Source organism: Eucyclogobius newberryi, unplaced genomic scaffold (genome assembly GCF_026437365.1).
Source record: "Eucyclogobius newberryi isolate DKJ021-1_F unplaced genomic scaffold, fEucNew1.0.hap1 SCAF_17, whole genome shotgun sequence".
Lineage (NCBI taxonomy): Eukaryota > Metazoa > Chordata > Actinopteri > Gobiiformes > Gobiidae > Eucyclogobius > Eucyclogobius newberryi.
The window spans coordinates 22593909-22614102 of record NW_027315801.1 but is presented as its reverse complement, the minus strand read 5'-3'; the positions used below and the strand labels follow the sequence as shown (position 1 = coordinate 22614102).

The following is a 20194-nucleotide window of genomic DNA, read 5'->3' as shown; positions in this document are numbered from 1 at the left end:
ATCTGAATATATTTTTTTCTGTATCCATCCAGCTGTATCCATGGATCCATGGTCTACCACATGTACCCAGACCAAACCTTACAATAAAAAACAAAAAGATTAAAAAACAAACAAAAACATAAATGTCGGAACTATGTTTCCACAAACCCAAGTTTCCGTCAGGAGCCTAATTGAATTGAATTTTGCACTTCTTTGAGCACTTCCGGTGTGAAATAGAACAGCCCAGGTCTGTTAACGCTTTTACTGCTTGACTCTATGATTTAATTTATTTCTTACATGCATTGATATGAAAAATACCAGACATCGCGATCTTTTTCTGAACCCTGCCATGAGTTTACACAGCGTCGGCTTCTGTGTAGCCAACTGTTACCTCTTTAGAAAATGACTTTAGCGCCAAACGCTAATGCTATGCTAGATTGCTAACGCTCATGTTAGCCACCATAGATATGAGAATAACAACAACAAATGCACGTTTTAAGACGTATGTGCCGATTTAACCATCGTATATACTTCATTCATTTGTAAACCTGTAATTATAAAATATATTTTTATTTTGCCATTTAAGTTACTCTTAAGAGTAGGCAAAATAGCGTTGTTAAGCTCGTGTGACGCGTTCTATTATGATCCACACAAGTTGTAGCCAACGTAACGTTATATTATGTATTTTAAGTACATCAAAATGAACTGCTTTTTGGTTTATTACTTATTGTATGTCCTATAATATCAAGTGGTATTTATAGGTAGTATGACCTATGAACCGTCTATTCTACTGTTTCAAACAAATAGAAATGTAATGTAAATGTATTATTTTGCTGTAGTTTTATGATCATTGTGCTTGTGTTGTGATTAATGTTCAAATATTTTGTGTGTGCAGGCGGAGAGTGGACGCTGATGGGGGACGCAAAGGACTCTTGGAAAGTTAAAACTCTTGATGAAATCCTACAGGAAAAGAAACGCAGAAGAGAATTAGAGGAACGGCCTGACAACAAGCGGCAAAAAAATGCAAGTTTTTTATTTAACTGTACTTGCCATCGTTTTGAAGTTTTAAAAGACAATGTGTTTTCGGCGTATTTAATATGAAACTATAACATGCATAGGTAAAATTATAGATTTTTTATCCCAATATCTGAAATGGAACTTTGGATGGAATGTCAAAAACATCAGTTAACATTGGAATCTGCCATGTTTGATGAAAGTGTGAAAAGCACCCACAATAAAATCAAAATGACTTTTGCTCACAGACATAGATACTTGTTACTTGCTCTCCTTCGTTTTTCTCATTCTGTGACAAACCTATATGTGCTGATTTAATTGGCCAATTCTTGTTAATGCTACATCCAAGACTTCTTTTCCAGCATCACTTTAATGGGCAACTGGGCCAAGACGAGACATTTAGACTATTGGAAAATGTATTCAAAAACGTCATACTCCAATATAAATGTAGCAAGAAAAAAAAAACTGACTGCGGGGGCATCTCAGTTTCAACGGTGTGCAAAGATGATACTCTTCCATTAAGTGTCATTAATTAACGTACCTGAAATGAGGACGCAAATACTTTTAAATGAGGTTGCAGTGCACCCTTTTGCACCCCTGTAGATCCAGGCCTGGCAAGAGAGGAGGGGTCAGCCATGTCTATTCCCTCACTCCTCTCTGATCAGAATTAATTGAAAGTTTACATATTGAATTATTTTCCGTGGGTGTTCTTGTTTCTGTTTTTTTCCAAACCATATCATTGTCGATTAAACATAACTGAATCTCGACCTTGTTTAAAATTTGACGACCATTATGTCATTATAAGATAAATGGTTCTCAATCATTTTACCTGTATAAATAAAGGATAACTGGCTCGAGCCATTCCATCGAATGGAATGCGACAAGTCTGTGTTCTTGCCAGGTTTATTATTATTATTCTTTCATGGTCATTTTGCCACAACTCGGGACAACATTGATGAATGTCACACATGGGGACATAGATGCGATCGGCTCGGCCCGAACTCGAATAAAATGGATCTTGTGAGAACCCCCGTCGTAACAGTGCCGGCTAGTTAAAAAAATAAAAAACATGAAACTCTTAATCTTTGGCCTAGGCACATGAAACTTGGAACAGTGATAGAGCTACCTTTTGATGAGTAAAACACACCTGGCAGCATCGCTCTATGATAAACAGGACGTCAGCCATGTTGAATCAAAGTGGCACCGCCACGTTTGACCTTTTTTTTTTTTTTTTTTTTTTTTTTTTTTTTTCATAATCGTACTTGTCCTAGGTTTTTCGTCCGATCGAGCTCAAAACAACACTTTTTGCATCTAAAGACATTGAAATGTAATAAATACTCAGACCATACGGTCTTCGCCAAACACGCCCTCAAAAAAGGCTTAATTTCCTGTTTTTTCAAGGACAAGTCACGCCTAATGGAATTGATCTACTGCGCTCATATTTCACTCACTGATGCGTTTTTATGGTCTGATTGGAAATAATTAATACCCATGTAACACATTTACTCTACCCGTTGTGTGAAACACTCAACATTGTCTGATTTGTTTGAAACTCATTGGTTATATTCTCCTCGAGACGCCATGAAAAAAAGTGCATAGCAGATATTGTGTATTTTCACAATTGGCCAGCAGGGGCGCAGTTAATGCCTTCACTTCCTCTTCCTCTTTTATTTTGATGGAACATTTCCTCTCGTGCCATGGTCTTAGCATTAGCGTTAGCATCAGCATTAGCTGAGGGGGTCTAAAGAATAAAGTCTAAGAGAATGCAGTATCGGGGCAATCGCGATCAAAACGCAGTCGCGCGGGAAGGCGGTCGCCATCATCGCCACTACCGCGGCTTTAATTATGTTTATGCTAGGTTATGATTTTCCGATTTTTAATCGATTCACATATTAATGGCCGATTATCGATTTGTAAGTCGTTTTTTTTTTTTTTTTTTTTCTCGGTCTAAAAATAACGTCGGACAGAGATGGTAACGTTAGCGTAACACTTAAGACACTTGAGACACTGAAGGCGCCGATTTGGAGGAATTTCGAGTTCCGGGAGATAGAAGGGACCAACGAGCTGGACAAAAGTAAAGCAGTCTGCAAAAAGTGCGGAATTGAGCTAAAGCACAGTGGTAATACCACCAACTTAAAGAATCATCTGCGGCGGCATCACCCTAACCTGTCCTTGGGACCGCTTTTGGGTGAATTCTTAATTATTTTCAAGCATAATAATAATGCACTGGTTAGTGTCCCAGTAGGAATCCACTGTTGCAGATGTAGTCACCTCAATGATGTCCTCTATTTATTGTCCTGAATTATCTTTCTTGAAGGTAGATTGACCCTTAACCTTTTCATCAGTCTTCCAGCCATCAGTAACTACCAATACTTGTACGATTTGCTGTTTAATATTGATATAATACTAGTTTTAATATGTTGCTTCTCTACACAGTCATGAAGTGAAGGAAGCGGTTCAAATACATTTTTAATTACATTAACCCCCGGATCGAATCGAAATCGGATCGAATCGGAAATCAGATCGAAATCGGATTGAATCGTATGGAATCTGAGAAAATCTGAGAAAATCGGAAAAACTCGATTTTGAAACGTAAAAATCGGAATCGAATCGATTCTTGAAATTTGAATCGAAACCCAGCTCTAGTTTATGCCCTATGTCGGATCATAAAATTGTGATGTACCTTTTATGGCTTGAATTAGCAATGTTGAGACTTACATTTTTCTTTTCTGGAATGATACGAGTCTTGAGTTCGAGAAGGAGCTAGTTTCTGTTCAATATTTTCAGGGTGAGTCTAGACTTGTTAAGCGGCGTTGATGCATTATCCCTATTTGATGCTTCAAATGTGTTTTTAATAATATTTGTTAACTGGACCTTTCCACTTTGTCCATTCTTTTTCTTATGACCTTAAAACTGTGCTTTCTCTTTCCCACAGTTCACACAGGACCCTGTTTTACAGGCGGATGAACGGGAATCTAAGCGAGACACTCCTGAAGAAGGAGAATTACGTGAACAAAAAATGGAAATAACAATTCGTAATTCCCCGTATGCTCGAGAGGACTCTACTGAAGACAGGTCTGTGTTCATAGATATAACTATAAAAGTACACTATAAAAAGTTAATTGTTTTATTATTATTATTCCTGGTTGTATGCTTCTGTTCAGGGGAGAAGAAGATGATTCACTTGCCATTAAGCCTCCACAGCAAATAGCACGGAAAGACAAATCACACCACAGAAAAGAGGAGAAGAGAAAAGACAAGAGACGGCACCGCAGTCACTCAGCTGAAGAAGGTCTGCAAGGCAGATTTAAAATATTCTCTTGTTCCAAGTACATCTATTTACAGTCTTTGTGCATCCTCAGGAAAACATATCCGACCAAAAGAGAAGGAAAAAGATCGAGATAGTGACCGCCGTAAGCGTCACTGGGAGGAAGATAAGGCACGGAGAGACTGGGAGAGGCAGAAACGGCGGGAACAGGCCCGAGCACACTCACGAAGAGAGCGGTCAGTGTAAGAGCAGGGCCGGTCTTAGCCCACTCATCTCGGGTGGGAAAACATCGGCGGGCAATTATACAATTCTATACATGGTCTTTTATGCCCCAATTTTTAGCACAGAAAGTAAATGTGTGACTATTTTTGGCTGTGTTACATCTTACATGTTTTTGTTTTTTCTGTCTTACATAACAGCACAACCATAAAAGAACAAGAACAGAACAATGGGTATACAAAATTATTATTTTATGCAAAATATTAAAAGTAGACTGGACATCATTGCAGGGTGTGGGGGTTCTACTCATTTAGAGTGTGCACTTCTACTGGTAATTGGTCGTGTGTTGTAAATGTAGGTTTATGCTTCCAGTTTGGCCACAGCTAATTGCCTTGTCATTGTAGCTTAGCACAATGCTGTTGTAAAATGCTAGTTGCCAGTGGTCATTTTGACATAACTTGCTTAAACACAAGTCTTCTACAGAGCGCACCCCCTCAGCTCTGCACTACACTCAGCTCTGCACTACACTCAGCTCTGCACTACACTCAGCTCTGCACTACACTCAGCTCTGCACTACACTCAGCTCTGCACTACACTCAGCTCTGCACTACACTCAGCTCAGCACTACACTCAGGTCAGCGTCACCTGGACAGCGACTCTAATGTCCGGGCTTTGTAAACCGCTGTAGATGTAGTGAGTCCCATAAGCGCGCATGGACAGAACCGAAACTAATGCGATTAAATAAACAAATTGGCCACTTATATGTTAGCCCTTATTTTTATTCTGTGCCACATACTGTGGTGTTTTTGAAAGTTTTACAAAGTAGACCGACAGAGGAATGATGACGTTTCAGAGACAAAGTGGAGTAGCAGCGAGTAGTGGACATGGGGCTAGTGGACATGGGGCTAGTGGGCATTGCAGTAGTGGACATGGGGGTAGTGGGCATGGCGGTAGTGGGCATTGCTGTATTGGACATTGCGCGCGGTGGTAGTGGGCATGGCGGTAGTAGTGGGCATGGCGGTAGTGGGCATTGCTGTAGTGGGCATTGCTGTATTGGACATTGCGCGCGGTGGTAGTGGGCATGGCGGTAGTGGGCATGGCGGTAGTGGGCATGGCGGTAGTGGGCATGGCGGTAGTGGGCATTGCTGTAGTGGGCATTGCTGTATTGGACATTGCGCGCGGTGGTAGTGGGCATGGCGGTAGTAGTGGGCATGGCGGTGGTGGTGGTCATGGCGGTGGTGGTGGTCATGGCGGTGGTGGTGGTCATGGCGGTGGTGGTGGTCATGGCGGTGGTGGTGGTCATGGCGGTGGTGGTGGTGGGCGCGGCGGTGGTGGTGGGCGCGGCGGTGGTGGTGGGCGCGGCGGTGGTGGTGGGCGCGGCGGTGGTGGTGGGCGCGGCGGTGGTGGTGGGCGCGGCGGTAGTAGTGGGCATGGCGGTAGTAGCACACACTTTCACTGCTCTCCTCTGTTCTCTGTAATATTGAGCCCCTTAGATTTCACATCCGACACTTCACACCCCTGATGAGCGCGCTCATGATTGAATTTAGTCATATGTAAAAAAATAGTTTATACATGTATACATACTGCTGTGTGCACTCTCATCCCACAGTAACAGAGGCGAGTCCTGTGCGCATGGAAGTTAAAAAAGTTATACGTTTTTGATTGAGTGGGAAAGACATTAGTTTGGATGGACAATGCTCATGCTTGTCTATAGCTAGAGATGGCCCCATGTACGAGGCTGATTGATTCCAGTTAATGCTGGAGAATGACCGTTGTTCTTTGCATGGTTCACAGTGACCGGCTGGAGCAGCTGGAAAGGCAGCGTGAACGAGACCGAAAGCTACGCGAACAGCAGAAAGAACAACGTGAACTAAAGGAGCAGAGAGAGCTGAAGGAACAGAGGGAGTTTAAGGACCGGGAGAGAAGGGTGGAGGAGAGGCGCAAGGACAGAGGAGACTGGAGACAAGGTATTTCCTACTTAGTACTTAATGGCGGTTTCTGGAACTAATTGCTGCCTTGAATTTTCTTAAGCAAGTCTAAAACAATTTGTCATTATTTATATACAATTATTTATGTTGATATATAAATATATATAAAAAAATATATTTATTCTATTAAGAGGTTTTTTTTTAAACTTCCTATAAGTTATCTGTCCTTTTCCTCTATCTACCTGCGTTGCAACAATGAAATTTCCCCATGTGTGGACAATAAAGGAATATCTTATCTTATCTTATATGGTCGTGAACCAAGGCTTAGCTACAAACAAAAACTTGTCTCTAAAAGCTAGTTAAGCCGGCTTGTCCACAAACGTTTTTGACGTTTACTGTAGTCTTGGTTTTACATCTTCACAAAGATATAACATTTAGCTTAGGCTCCACTTCGGCCTGCTAGTTAACAAACCGGTGAACTGAAAACTTGGCATTTATTACTTAATTGTGCCGTGTCAGGTCCGATTTCAACCTTAGCGTTATTCTTGACTTCTTGAAGTAGCTGACCCTAACCTTTACTTGAAGAAGCTCAAAATAAAATACTTATTGCCTTCCAAATAATCCAAAATCCAAATACACAAATTAAATGAATTATATTAAAATATTGTCAACTGTTGCACTAGTTTTAAGTCGCCTGTAGAGGCCACTAAAAGACGAGCTTCAGCCGCAGAAGTGATGGGAAAACAGTCTTATTTGGATATCCATCCATCCATCTTCTGCCGCTTTATCCGGGGCCGGGTCGCGGGGGCAGCAGTCTGAGCAGGGACTCCCAGACTTCCTTCTCCCCAGACACTTCCTCTAACTCCTCCGGGGGGATCCCGAGGCGTTCCCAGGCCAGCCGAGAGACATAGTCTCTCCAGCGTGTCCTGGGTCTTCCCCGGGGCCTCTTCCCGGTGGGACATGCCTGAAACACCTCCCGAGGGAGGCGCCCAGGAGGCATCCGAAACAGATGCCCGAGCCACCTCAGCTGGCTCCTCTCGACGTGGAGGAGCAGCGGCTCTACTCCGAGCTCCCCCCGTGTGGCCGAGCTCCTCACCTTATCTCTAAGGGAGCGCCCAGCCACACGGCGGAGGCAACTCATTTCGACCGCTTGTATCCGCGATCTTGTTCTTTCGGTCACTACCCAAAGCTCATGACCATAGGTGAGGGTAGGAACGTAGACCGACCGGTAAATAGAGAGCTTTGCCTTTCGGCTCAGCTCCCTCTTTACCACAACGGTCCGATGCAGCGACTGCATCACTGCAGCCGCTGCACCGATCCGCCTGTCGATCTCACGCTCCATCCTTCCCTCACTCGTGAACAAGACCCCGAGATATTTGAACTCCTCCACTTGGGGCAAGGACACCCCACCCACCTGGAGAGGGCAAGCCACCTTTTTCCGGTCGAGAACCATGGCCTCGGATTTGGAGGTGCTGATTCTCATCCCAGCCGCTTCACACTCGGCTGCAAACCGTCCCAGTGCATGTTGCAGGTCCGGGTTTGATGGAGCCATCAGGACAACATCGTCTGCAAACAGCAGAGATGAGATCCTGTGGTCCCCAAACCGGACACCCTCCGACCCCTGACTGCGCCTAGAAATTCTGTCCATAAAAATTATGAACAGAACCGGTGACAAAGGGCAGCCCTGGCGGAGTCCAACATGCCCTGGGAACAGGTCTGACTTACTGCCGGCAATGCGAACACAGCTCCTGCTCCGGTCATACAGGGACCGGACAGCCCTGAGCAAAGGGCCCCGGACCCCGTACTCCCGGAGCACCCCCCAAAGGACACCCCGAGGGACACGGTCGAAAGCCTTCTCCAGATCCACAAAGCACATGTGGACTGGTTGGGCAAACTCCCATGAGCCCTCAAGCACCCGATGGAGGGTATAGAGCTGGTCCAGTGTTCCACGACCGGGACGAAAACCACTCTGCTCCTCCTGAATCCGAGGTTCGACTATCGGTCGGATTCTCCTCTCCAGTACCTTTGAATAGACCTTACCCGGGAGGCTGAGGAGTGTGATCCCTCTGTAGTTGGAACACACCCTCCGGTCCCCCTTCTTGAACAGAGGGACCACCACCCCGGTCTGCCAGTCCAGAGGCACGGTCCCCGAACGCCACGCGATGTTGCAGAGACATGTCAACCAAGACAGTCCTACAACATCCAGATACTTTAGGTACTCAGGGCGGATCTCATCCACTCCCGGAGCCCTGCCACCGAGGAGTTTGCGAACAACCTCAGTGACTTCAGCTTGGGTGATGGATGAGCCAGCCTTCGAGTCCCCGGTCTCTACTTCCTCTTCGGAAGACGTGACTGAGGGATTAAGGAGATCCTCAAAGTATTCCTTCCACCGTCCGACGACATCCCCAGTGACCCCCTCCTGAGGCGCCGGACGGTTTGCCAGAATTTCTTTGGTGCCGACCGATAGTCCTCCTCCATGGCCTCCCCGAACTCCTCCCAAGCCTGGGTTTTTGCCTCTACGACAGCACGAGCCGCGGCTCGCTTGGCCTGCCGATACCCGTCGATGACCTCCGGAGACCTACAAGCCAGAGTGGCCTGAAAGGCCTCCTTCTTCAGTCTGACGGCATCCCTTACTTCCGGTGTCCACCACCGGGTTCGGGGGTTGCCGCCACGACAGGCACCGGAGACCTTGCGACCACAACTCCGAGCAGCCGCATCAACAATGGAGGCGGAGAACATGGTCCACTCGGACTCAATGTCCCCAACCTCCCCCGGGACATGGGAGAAGCTCTCCCGGAGGTGCGAGTTGAATACCCTACTGACAGAGGGCTCCACTAGACGTTCCCAACAGACCCTCACAATGCGCTTGGGTCTGCCAAGTCTGTCCGGCTTCCTCCTCCGCCAGCGGATCCAACTCACCACCAGGTGGTGATCGGTTGACAACTCTGCCCCTCTCTTCACCCGAGTGTCCAAGACACGCGGCCGGAGGTCTGATGACACGACAACAAAGTCGATCATTGACCTCCGGCTTAGGGTGTCCTGGTGCCATGTGCACTGATGGACACCCTTGTGCTTGAACATGGTGTTCGTTATGGACAATCCGTGGCTAGCACAGAAGTCCAATAACTGAACACCGCTCGGGTTCAGATCGGGGAAGCCGTTCTTCCCGATCACCCCTCTCCAGGTGTCACTGTCATTGCCCACGTGGGCGTTGAAGTCCCCCAGTAGAACAACGGAGTCCCCGGTCGGTGCACTGTCCAGTACCCCTCCCAAGGACTCCAAGAAGGCCGGGTACTCTGCACTGCTGTTCGCCCCGTAGGCCGCCACAACAGTGAGAGACCTGTCCCCCACCCGAAGGCGGAGGGACGCGACCCTCTCGTTCACCGGGGTAAACTCCAACACGTGGCGGCTGAGCTGAGGGGCTATCAGCAAGCCCACACCAGCCCGCCGCCTCTCCCCGCGGGCAACACCAGAGAAGTGGAGCGTCCAGCCCCTCTCGAGGAGATGGGTTCCAGAGCCCAAACTGTGCGTGGAGGTGAGGCCGACTATATCTAGTCGGTATCGCTCAACCTCCCGCACAAGCTCAGGCTCTTTCCCCCCCAGCGAGGTGACATTCCATTTCCCCAGAGTTAGTCTCTGTGTCTGGAGATCTGGTCGCCAAGGCCCCTGCCGTCGACTGCCGCCCAGATCTCTCTGCACCGGCCCCTTATGGATCCTCCTGCGGGTGGTGGGCCCACGGGAGGGCGGCCCCACGTCGCTCTTTCGGGCTGTGCCCGGCCGGGCCCCGTGGGGTAAGACCCGGCCACCAGGCGCTCGCCATGGAGCACCCATCCCAGGCCTGGCTCCAGGATGGGGCCCCGGTGACGCCGATCCGGGCGACGTAAACGGCCTTGTTCGTGTCGTCGTCATAAGAGGCTTCTGAACCGATCTTTGTCTGACCCGTCACCTAGGACCTGTTTGCCTTGGGAGACCCTACCAGGGGCATGAAGCCCCGGACAACATAGCTCCCGGGATCATTCGGGCACTCAAACCCCTCCACCACGTTAAGGTGTCGGTTCAAGGATATATGGATATATTTCGGAACAATTTAAATATAGTTGTGATGCATGGTCATTTGAGTTTATTGCACTGCCCTGACCGCGCCACTGCTAACATGTGATTGCATTTCTTTTTGGCAGTAGTGCAGACTCACCACCGAGCTCCGGCCGAAGAATATGAAGACAAACTGAAGCCAAGACAACGCAGCCGAAGTCCGACGTGGGCTCCAAGAGACCGGCCTGAACACGGTGAACCTCGCAAAACCACAGGTGCTGCAACACTCTTCGGATTATTTTAAACTGTTTACTTAAAAAGTGTTCATTTATCAGAGTATTTCTAACTTTGCCCACAGAGCTGAAGGAAGATAAGCCTGAACTCAAAGACCTGTTGGCAGATCTCCAGGACATCAGCGACAACGAGCGAAAGACGAGCTCTGCAGAATCTTCCATTGGTAATGAATACAGGCGTAATCCGCGTGACATATTATGAAACAAATTACATTGTATATTAAACCAGTTTCTTGTTAGAAGTTTGACCAAATCATTGCATTATCGAAATAACTTATTAATTTTTTCTGCTGCAGCCTCGGGCTCAGAGGAGGAAGACGAGGATGAAGAAGAGGATGATTCCAGCAGCCAGAGTGGAGTAGAGGGTGAAGGAGCGGAGGAGTCGCCTTCAGGATCAGCCCACTCAGAGCAGAGTGCAGGTTACTGCTGGTGCAACTGCTTATGTTATTTGTTAAGTTTCATGAGCTGCAACGGGACATGTTTCTGTTCTACATTTCAGAAGATGTCAGTGAGGAGGAACAGACTGAGGATGAGTCTGAAGAGGAGAGGGAGAACGGCAACCACATCCCACCAGGTACTGCTAACAACAGTCACAAAAGCCAGAGAAATTTTAAGCAACAAAAAAGGACGAAGAAAGTAAGTACTTGAGTGTGTAGTATACAATAGGATGCCACTGTGTGTTCATGCAGCCCAGGATAACCGGGTAAATGGCCTAGCCCAATTTAAAGTGATTTTTCTAATTGCATGTAAACCGAGGAATTACAATATGAGTGTCTTGGTTCTAATGTACATACATCGTTTACAGAGAGTGCATGTAAACGTTGAGAATATGTCTAATATTAATACTAATATTTGGTAAATTCTGTTTCTCAGTGCCAGAGTCACGGTTTGACCACAACTCTGAGGAGAGTTGTGAGGACACACAAGATGAAGAGGAGGAGGAAGAAGGGGGAGAGGGTATTGTCACTCCTCCGTCTCGAACCCACTCTCGCTCTGCCACCCCCGAAGAGAACTACATCCCAGACTCTCCCCCCTTGTCCCCTGTGGAGCTGAAGAAGGAGCTGCCCAAGTACCTCCCTGCCCTCCAGGTGCGGGTTGTGTTTAACGGTCTGCTTCACTTAGGCCGGCTGCACTCTAGAACATTTTTAACTCTGATTTACGCGAGGGGAGGCGTGGCCCAAATAGTGCTCCCTGTAAGCCATTACTTGTCATGGCGCTCTTCATATCTGTTAGTTGAGTCAGTGCCTGTTGGCCTGTTACGGCTCTTAAACTGTAGAAATAACCCACACAACGTTTTACACTCTAAATAAGAGCACTTTCAAAGACCAGCTGACACTGGCACCTATCTTAGTGTGTGTGTTTTAAAGACTGTTTGATCATGGAACGCTTGCGTAGTCTTCAGCTTGTAGCAACTCTTTCCTGAAAACGAGTGTATGTTGGTGTCGTCTTTACAAGTGGCAAGGCAAGGCAAGTTTATTTGTAGAGCACATTTCATACTCAAGGCAATTCAAAGTGCTTCACACAGCAGGAAAAATGCATTAAAATCACTAAGAAATTACAGAAACGGATACAATAAAATTAACTAATTAAGAAAATAAAAAAACAAAAACACCTAGTCACAAAGGGTAACGTGTTTTCGGAGTCCAACTCCCTTTTAAATCAGTTCAACTGATTGTCTAAACTAATGAAATCACAAAACAATTTAAGTCATAACAGAGAAGAGTGCAAAGAAAAATTCTTTCAGTCATATGCGCAGCTAAACAAAACTGTTTTTAGCTTAGATTTGAACATGGAGTAGAAGCCGTGAGATCTTCTAGTTTGCAGCTGGCTTTAGAATAAAGTTACTTTTTTAACAGTAAATTTCTGTTTACCTCCACAGGGCTGCCGCAATGTGGAGGAGTTTCTGTGTTTGAACCGGATCGAGGAGGGAACTTATGGAGTCGTCTATAGAGCTAAAGACAAAAAGACTGGTAAGGAACAGTGTATGAATTCTCATGGCTTCATCCCTGAAAATCTTTTTCCAAGCCTTTTCAATGTTTACATGACATAAATGCAATCACTTTATCTGACTGTAGTGATTTCTCTCATCAAAAACAAACCTTGAGTTGTATTCATTCACGTGAGTTTAATGAATCATCTGAGCATTAAATGTATTCTGAATGTCTCCTGTGTTGATCTGTGTTGTTGCACGTTGAGCAGTGAGATTTTCTGCATCATTTTTAAGGCCATAAACCATCACCAGACTCATTCTGAGCATTTCTGTCATCATATCACGATCAGTATAACTGTATTCCTGTATGAAGATGTCAGGCAAGCTAGGTTTATGTCCCCCCGGTGTAATTCCCTCTGCAGCCAGTAGATGGAGCCCAAAGTATATTTCTAGCGTGCTTAATATTTGTTCTTTAACTTGGTTTGAAACATATTGTAAAGATATAATGTTTAGATTTGCAAGTTAGTGATGTGAGCATTGTCAACTTTTACAGACGAAATTGTGGCCTTGAAAAGACTCAAAATGGAGAAGGAGAAGGAGGGCTTCCCCATCACATCTCTGCGAGAAATCAATACCATCCTTAAGGCTCAGCACCCGAACATTGTCACTGTGCGGGTATGAAAAAAACATAACATTTCTGTTATTAATTGTAACTAAAGCATGAAATATGAGCATGAAAGCATGAAATCTTCACTGATTGAGTTGTTATTGGTTGGCTTACAGGAAATAGTTGTCGGTAGCAATATGGACAAGATCTACATTGTGATGAACTATGTGGAACATGACCTGAAGAGCTTGATGGAAACCATGAAGCAGCCCTTCCTCCCTGGTGAGATGACTACTAGATTATGAGATGACTACATGATGTAATGGTGGAGAATTGAAATAAAATGTGATGTTTGGTTTAGGTGAAGTGAAGACTCTGATGATCCAGCTGCTCAGAGGAGTCAGACATCTACATGATAACTGGATTCTCCATCGGGACCTCAAGACTTCCAATTTACTGCTCAGTCACAAGGGAATCCTCAAGGTATGCAACGATACAATCCATCTAACAAACACCTTTTTGAAAATGGCATTATTCTTTTATCTGTAAGTGACCGTGTGAGGTGTTTTGTTGTAGATTGGAGACTTTGGGCTTGCCCGTGAGTATGGCTCTCCTCTAAAGCCCTACACTCCTGTGGTGGTCACTCTGTGGTATCGCTCTCCAGATCTGCTGCTGGGTGCCAAGGTAAGAGCCACCACACTGAGGCCCAATCCTAATTCTACCACTCACAAGTAACAAGGGGATAGCACAATCCTCTTTAGTAGTGAGGGGTATCATTAAAGGCCTGTAACTGATTTTTTTTATTTTGTTTAGTCAAGATTAAATGCTCTTTAGATCATGCACTGAATGACAAAAGCGGCCAAATAACATAAATAAGTTATACATTGAGACCACTTTTTTGGTATTGACTAATTCAGAAGCTACTGACAGGGTCACCTCTTTTCATCCAATCAGGTACATACTTTGCTTATAATCATAGGAAAATAACTGCCTGACACTTGGGGCGTACATGTGTTTCAATCTCATGAAATATAAATTATGACAAGTTTGAAATATTGCTATTAAACTTCCTTTTATTGATTTTTAAAAAGCTTTATATAATGAACTTACAAAGCAGTAGTATCTCAACTTTTCAGCCCTGTTTATTTTTTAGGCCTATGTATTTTTTCCTAACACCAAGATCAGGTACACATTTATGGCTCCGTCAGCTCCATTTGTGTGCTTCACATCTGTTCTGCTTTACTTTCTCTCTTTTTATTGTTTTATATCAGATTTGTATAGATAATTATGAAATTTCCCCATGTGGGACAATAAAGGAATATCTTATAAAATATGTCTTTTTGTTTGGAAAAGTAACGTAGTTAATAGACCTAGTAACTATAATCTATATACTATTTAGATTATAACGCATTAGATTACTACCTTACTAGAAAAGTAATCCGATTACAGTAAGGCGTTACTTCCCCACATTGCTTGTGCAGGCTCTGGTCAGTGTACGCTGACACAACTACTGTTGTGATTGATGGTCAGAGCAGTCCAGGACTTGCATTTGTCCAGACCTCGTTTTCTGTGCCAGCAGACTGTTTCACTTGTGTTTATCTTCTCCCCGCAGGAGTACTCCACAGCTGTAGACATGTGGTCAGTGGGCTGTATTTTTGGAGAGCTCCTCACCCAGAAACCACTGTTCCCTGGAAAGTCTGAAATCGACCAAATTAACAAGATCTTTAAGGTAAGTGCCCTTGTAAAGTGAAGTCACTATGAAGTGGAAAGCCCTGATGTAAAGTATATACAGGCTGTAAATCTTCAGTGCCGCCTGTCAAATTGGAGCATGTATTTACATAAGTCACCACAGGAGGGAGCTGTGTCCAGACAGCGCAAAAAACTTTCTCGGTCTTTTCCATTTGTATTTTGAACACCACTGTTGAATAAACTATAATGTCTTTATTTTTTACTGTAGATAATCAAAACATGCAGCATCAAAACTGTATATATGGTGTCAACAGCTCAATTCATTTTGCATGGCATAGTTGGCAAAAGTATACATTTTTATTCTACTGCATGTGCATATTGCAATATGAATTTCATGAATTGAACTTTGGTTGCATTGTAATTTTAAGCAGCAGAAATGGTCTCAAATTCTTTTGAAATGTCATTTAGAGTATCTATAAATATGCAGACTGCATTTATTTTATAACTGGACAAGAGGAATTGTCAAGGGAGTGAAATGTAATATTATAATGGTTCTACTACTAGTATTATGATAGTTATTGTAAATCCTCCATTGCAAAATTTACAATAGATCTGTGCAATAAATAGAACTGTAGATGGATAAAGCTGCACAGCAACACCTTGTGGTTTAATTTTACTGTAATTTGTGACAATTTTCAGTTCCAGTTACAGCAGGTGTCATACAATGTTCTTTAACTTTGCCTCTTGTTTCCATCTGCTCACTGCTGTGTTGTCTGTCTGGTACAGGACTTGGGCTCTCCCAGCGAGAAGATATGGCCTGGCTACAATGAGCTGCCTGCAGTGAAAAAGATGTCTTTCACAGAGTATCCATACAACAACTTGCGAAAGCGCTTCGGAGCGCTTCTTTCGGACTCCGGCTTTGACCTCATGAACAAGTACGACTCTGCCCGACTCCTGTACTCACACCACATTGTCAAGGCTCCTGCCTGAAATACTAACATTTACTGTTATCGTCCCAATTTTCTAGAACTTAAAACTAGGTTAAAAAAAAGATGTTTTATATATATATATATTTAGTATTTACTATGTTCCATTTATTCAAGTTTTTGAGACTTTCCATTGGGGAATATGTTTTATTATATTATTTGCATTGTTGCAACGCCCATATTAAAGTCCCTACAATAATTTATTAGTGTTGATCCAAAAAACAGATTCTGTTCAGATTGAGACACTGTAGTCTGTCTGGGCCTGTCTCATGCAGCTCTTTTCAGACCGCATTCTGGCGAGCTGTCCTCAAACATGTCAAATGTGGAGTACTGCAAATCCATCATCTTCCTCCACCTTTCAGCGTCACTTTTGCAGTCTCTCTGAGGAGCGCCACATTCCGCAATGTTTTTAAATGTTAATGCATTTTAATTTGTCAGTTTTTCACATAATTGCTTTGTCATTTGCTGAAATCTGAAGCCGTTACCTTGGTAACAGGGTCAGAGGTCATGATGTGAAAGGCTGTCTGTGAAGTAAAAATCACAGGGGTGTAAAATATCACACATAGGAGGACGCGGGGCCAAGACTCTACTGCTGGGGGCTTTTAAATTGAATAAGAATTGTTTGTTTATTTACCAGAGCTCAGTATTAATTTTCATGTAGATTTGGTCAAGTTTTGTTTAGAATTTAGAATTGTAATGATTAAAATATAATTCTTCATATTGCTGGTTCATAGATCAAATGCTTGTGCAAAGCCGTGTAGATCTATATAACTAAATAAGTTGGAGGTTTGATTCAGTCAGAACCGTTCGCTCTCCTGACCCACAGCCTGAAATTGAGATTGGACTTAAAGAAGTGTCTCTGATTGTTTAAAACGGCTTTTGCAGCTCAAAGAGGCTTGATTTTAGTAAAATATTTGTGCTTCTCTTGTTTTGAAAGATTCCTGACTTACTGTCCTGCCAAGAGAATTACTTCAGATGAGGCCCTCAAGCACGAGTACTTCAGGGAGACGCCGCAGCCCATCGACCCCTCCATGTTCCCCACATGGCCAGCCAAGAGTGAGCAGCAGAGGGTGAAGATAAGCACCAGTCCGCGGCCGCCCGAGGGAGGCCTGGGCTACAGTCAGCTGGTAAGTGCATCAGGCTGTGTCTGTTACACTGTGCTACCAGCTCTGTGTGTTAAAAACATCAGAGCTGCAGCTTCTGTGTCGCCGCCGCTCCTCGCTGTTTTCCATCATCAGCACACTTCTCTCCTAATGTGTTCTCCAGCTCCTCCCCACCCACGAGCCACTGTAAAGAGCCACTCTATTTCAGGCACAAGGAGTGAATTTACAGTAGTTATAAGTGAAATCTGTTTATTCTGGTAGTACTGTAAAATCGTTTTTAAATGGTCCTCACTCTAGAGTCACCAAGGATCAAACTGCTCACTATAAAATCACTCCCAGTAGATTTGTCGATTATGAGGTCTCCACTAGCCAATATTCTACAAATTGTTTAAAAATGTAAACACAAGTTAAGGGGTTTTAATTTTGGTTTTGTCTTTGTTGAATGCATTGCATGGGGCAGCTGATGTTGGAATGGGATAACTTGGAAGTTAATTAATAATAATAATAATAATAATAATAATAATAATAATAATAATAATAATAATAATAATAAAAAATATAGCCGCAAGCGGCAATGATCGGCCCTCGCCACGCCGCCGCCACACCGCCGCCACGCCGCAAGAGGAGGGGGCGCTAACGCGCCCCAAATGTCCTTTTATTACGCTAAACATAACTAAACATTTAACCTCCATATAAAATCTGTAGGGGGCGCTGTGGCGCCAAATGAATTTATTTCACTTCAAGTAGGTTTAGGGCAAAGAGTTTAACAACTGATTCTAATTTGACGCAATTCGGACTTTATCTGCACAAACGGCCGAAATTTTAAATATGGGAGATTTCTGAAATTCTAGCTACAGTTTGCGGCTTCGCCGCACAGAGACCGTGAGAGGTATCAATGTAATTTGGATAACTTTTGATGTCCCACTCCTCAGTAGCATTTTCACCAAATTTCAGCTTTTTAGGGCCAACGCCCTGGGAGGAGTTCGTAAAAGTACGACGTTTGGAAAAACTCCGAAGTCATGTTTAGCCATTTTTGAAGCAATATGGCCGACATTTGGTTGGGCAGACGGCGTTGCCGTAATAATATTTTTTACTTCTCTTGTCACCATCTACCTCTGCGCCAAATTTCATGATTCTACGATCAGATTTTTTTTGGGTCATTTCCCATCTCTCAATGCATTTTTGGTACATTTGGGGGCGCTGACGCGCCAATTTTTTTATTTTAGAAAAGGGAAATAGCCAGAATGTAGAGAGGCACAATTTTTAGAGGTGTGAACATTTTTGTGACTTTTCGTCAATGTTCACTGGGTGAAAAATAGGGGGGTTGGTCCCGAGAAGAATAAAGAAGAAAGAATAATATTCCGATGCGAAAACAATGTTTCCCATTTTTTAAATATCATAAACTATACATTTTCGGAACGCGCTCGCACTTTCCTACCTCATGGTGTGGGTCCCTGGTCACTGACGGGTACTTTCGTTAATTTTGAGTGGGCTCCGCCCACTTTGTGTTTTTGGCCCTCTATACAGTAATAATGTTCAATTTTTGCATTACATGCTTATATGCACGGAACATGCAAGAGATGGGGAACGTATTCGTGAGCTACTTAGCGCAAATGAGTGCTTTATATGGGGATGACGACCGCTTTGCGGTCGTCATCTCAATGTAAAGTGCTCGTTTAGTGCGCACTTTTGCACGGGCTTCGCCCGTTTACAACGGTAATGTTCCATTTTCCTACTACTAATTAGTATGCACGGGGCGTGCATGAGTGAAGGAGTGCGTTAGTGAGTGTTTGGAAGTGGGCGAGCGCTTCGCGCTCGATTTCGTGCGCACTACGTGCGCACTTTTGCAGCCGTGCTTCGCACGGCCTTACGAGATTAATAGGCCTCTCGCCAGCTTGTGGCGCTCGGGCCTAATAATACCTTTTATTTATATAGCGCTTTTCAGGGACCCAAAGACGCTTTGACATATACAAAAAGGGGGGGTATTTACAGACAGGGGGGGACAGCACGTACAATACACAATAATGTACAGAAAAATAAAACAGACAGAAGAAGTAGAAAGAAAATGATGGGGATGTAACAGGGGGTAGAAGTGTAGTCAGTGGGGTAGGGTAGGTCATGTAATTGTACATGAAAATAATATTGTAATATTATTGTGCACAGGGGGATGACGACCTGAAAGACACAGGCTTCCACCTGACAACTAGTAACCAAGGAGCATCCGCAGTGGGCCATGGATTCAGCCTGAAGTTCTGAAGCCACACTGAGACTGAGGAAGAGTCTGTCGGCTGAAATGTTTGCCTGGTTTACTCCAGCAAAACTGCGACCAACTGTCAGGACTGTCTCACAGCAAAGACTCTGTTGCTCAGACACATCCACTCTTCCTCTCTTTTGCTGGGGTTGGCTCTTAAAGGAGGAGGCCATAAATCTATTCACGTTTAGCTCATGTTTGTTTTATTTTCCTTCTCTACTGGCTGGAGAGGAACAGGCTTTAAATGGTTGGTATTTCCTGGCTGCCGCAGCTACTGTATAATGATGCAGCGCTGGCTGCGTTCTCTACCATTAGAACCATTACTTAGCAAAATCAGCCTGTTCTGTCATCAGTTTTTCATAGAAATAAAAGTTTTAAGATTTTTGTTTTGTCTGCCCTTTCTGTGTTTATAAAACCGTCTAAATTATGCAGATGAAAGAGATTGCCCCAAAGTAATTTATTTTGTGGTCATGACTTTCTCAGTGCCGTGCTTTATCTCTTGCCATTTTAGAACTGGACCGATATATACTTTTGATTGTGATATGAATCCAAATAAATAGCTTTACTTGTTCTGACAACTTGTTGCGTTGAGTGGGATAAACAGTGAAACTCCTCCATCCTGGGACTGGGGAGGGTTGAGCTCCATGGAAATGCTCATGAATCAGTTTGATCTGCCCCGCCCTGTGCAGATTATTGCACCTGATGTGTTGAATGGTGTTGGACGCAGCACTGAGTGGAACTGACTGCGGCTCTTCTGGGACTCTGCTGGCTCCAGTGACTCCAGTAAAGAGCGCAGACGTCTGAGGTGTTCCTTATGCCGTTTAAAGTCCTGGAGCAGCAGACTACATTGCTTATGTTGGCTTTTAGAGCACACTTCGGTGACTGCATGAAATAT

The 20194-nt window shown here is 44.3% G+C and overlaps 1 protein-coding gene across 9 annotated transcripts; it reads left to right on the top strand.

The window, feature by feature from the left end:
* Nucleotides 1-122: 122 nt before the first annotated feature.
* cdk11b (cyclin dependent kinase 11B) lies at nucleotides 123-19683 on the top strand. Of its 9 annotated transcripts, none has more exons than XM_072449491.1 (21): nucleotides 123-226; nucleotides 875-1002; nucleotides 3929-4068; nucleotides 4158-4285; nucleotides 4356-4497; nucleotides 4681-4713; nucleotides 6275-6447; nucleotides 10590-10715; nucleotides 10799-10897; nucleotides 11030-11152; nucleotides 11236-11307; nucleotides 11607-11821; nucleotides 12613-12703; nucleotides 13217-13338; nucleotides 13447-13552; nucleotides 13632-13753; nucleotides 13847-13954; nucleotides 14883-14999; nucleotides 15746-15894; nucleotides 16883-17072; nucleotides 19212-19683. In XM_072449491.1, the coding sequence occupies exons 2-21, from the start codon at nucleotides 892-894 to the stop codon at nucleotides 19302-19304; spliced, it is 2460 nt and encodes an 819-aa protein (XP_072305592.1). In that variant the 5' UTR covers nucleotides 123-226; nucleotides 875-891; the 3' UTR covers nucleotides 19305-19683. The 9 variants fall into 9 exon arrangements, with proteins under 9 accessions (XP_072305592.1, XP_072305590.1, XP_072305591.1 ...); XM_072449489.1 differs by having other exon boundaries at nucleotides 11233-11307; XM_072449490.1 differs by having other exon boundaries at nucleotides 10587-10715.
* Nucleotides 19684-20194: the final 511 nt, after the last annotated feature.

Coding starts and splice junctions, on each gene's coding strand:
- cdk11b (XM_072449485.1), top strand. CDS start 892: ATGGGGGACGCAAAGGACTCTTGGAAAGTTAAAACTCTTGATGAAATC. Junction 4,498..4,680: donor GCACACTCACGAAGAGAGCG/GTCAGTGTAAGA, acceptor CTTACATAACAG/CACAACCATAAAAGAACAAG. Junction 10,716..10,798: donor TGAACCTCGCAAAACCACAG/GTGCTGCAACAC, acceptor CTTTGCCCACAG/AGCTGAAGGAAGATAAGCCT.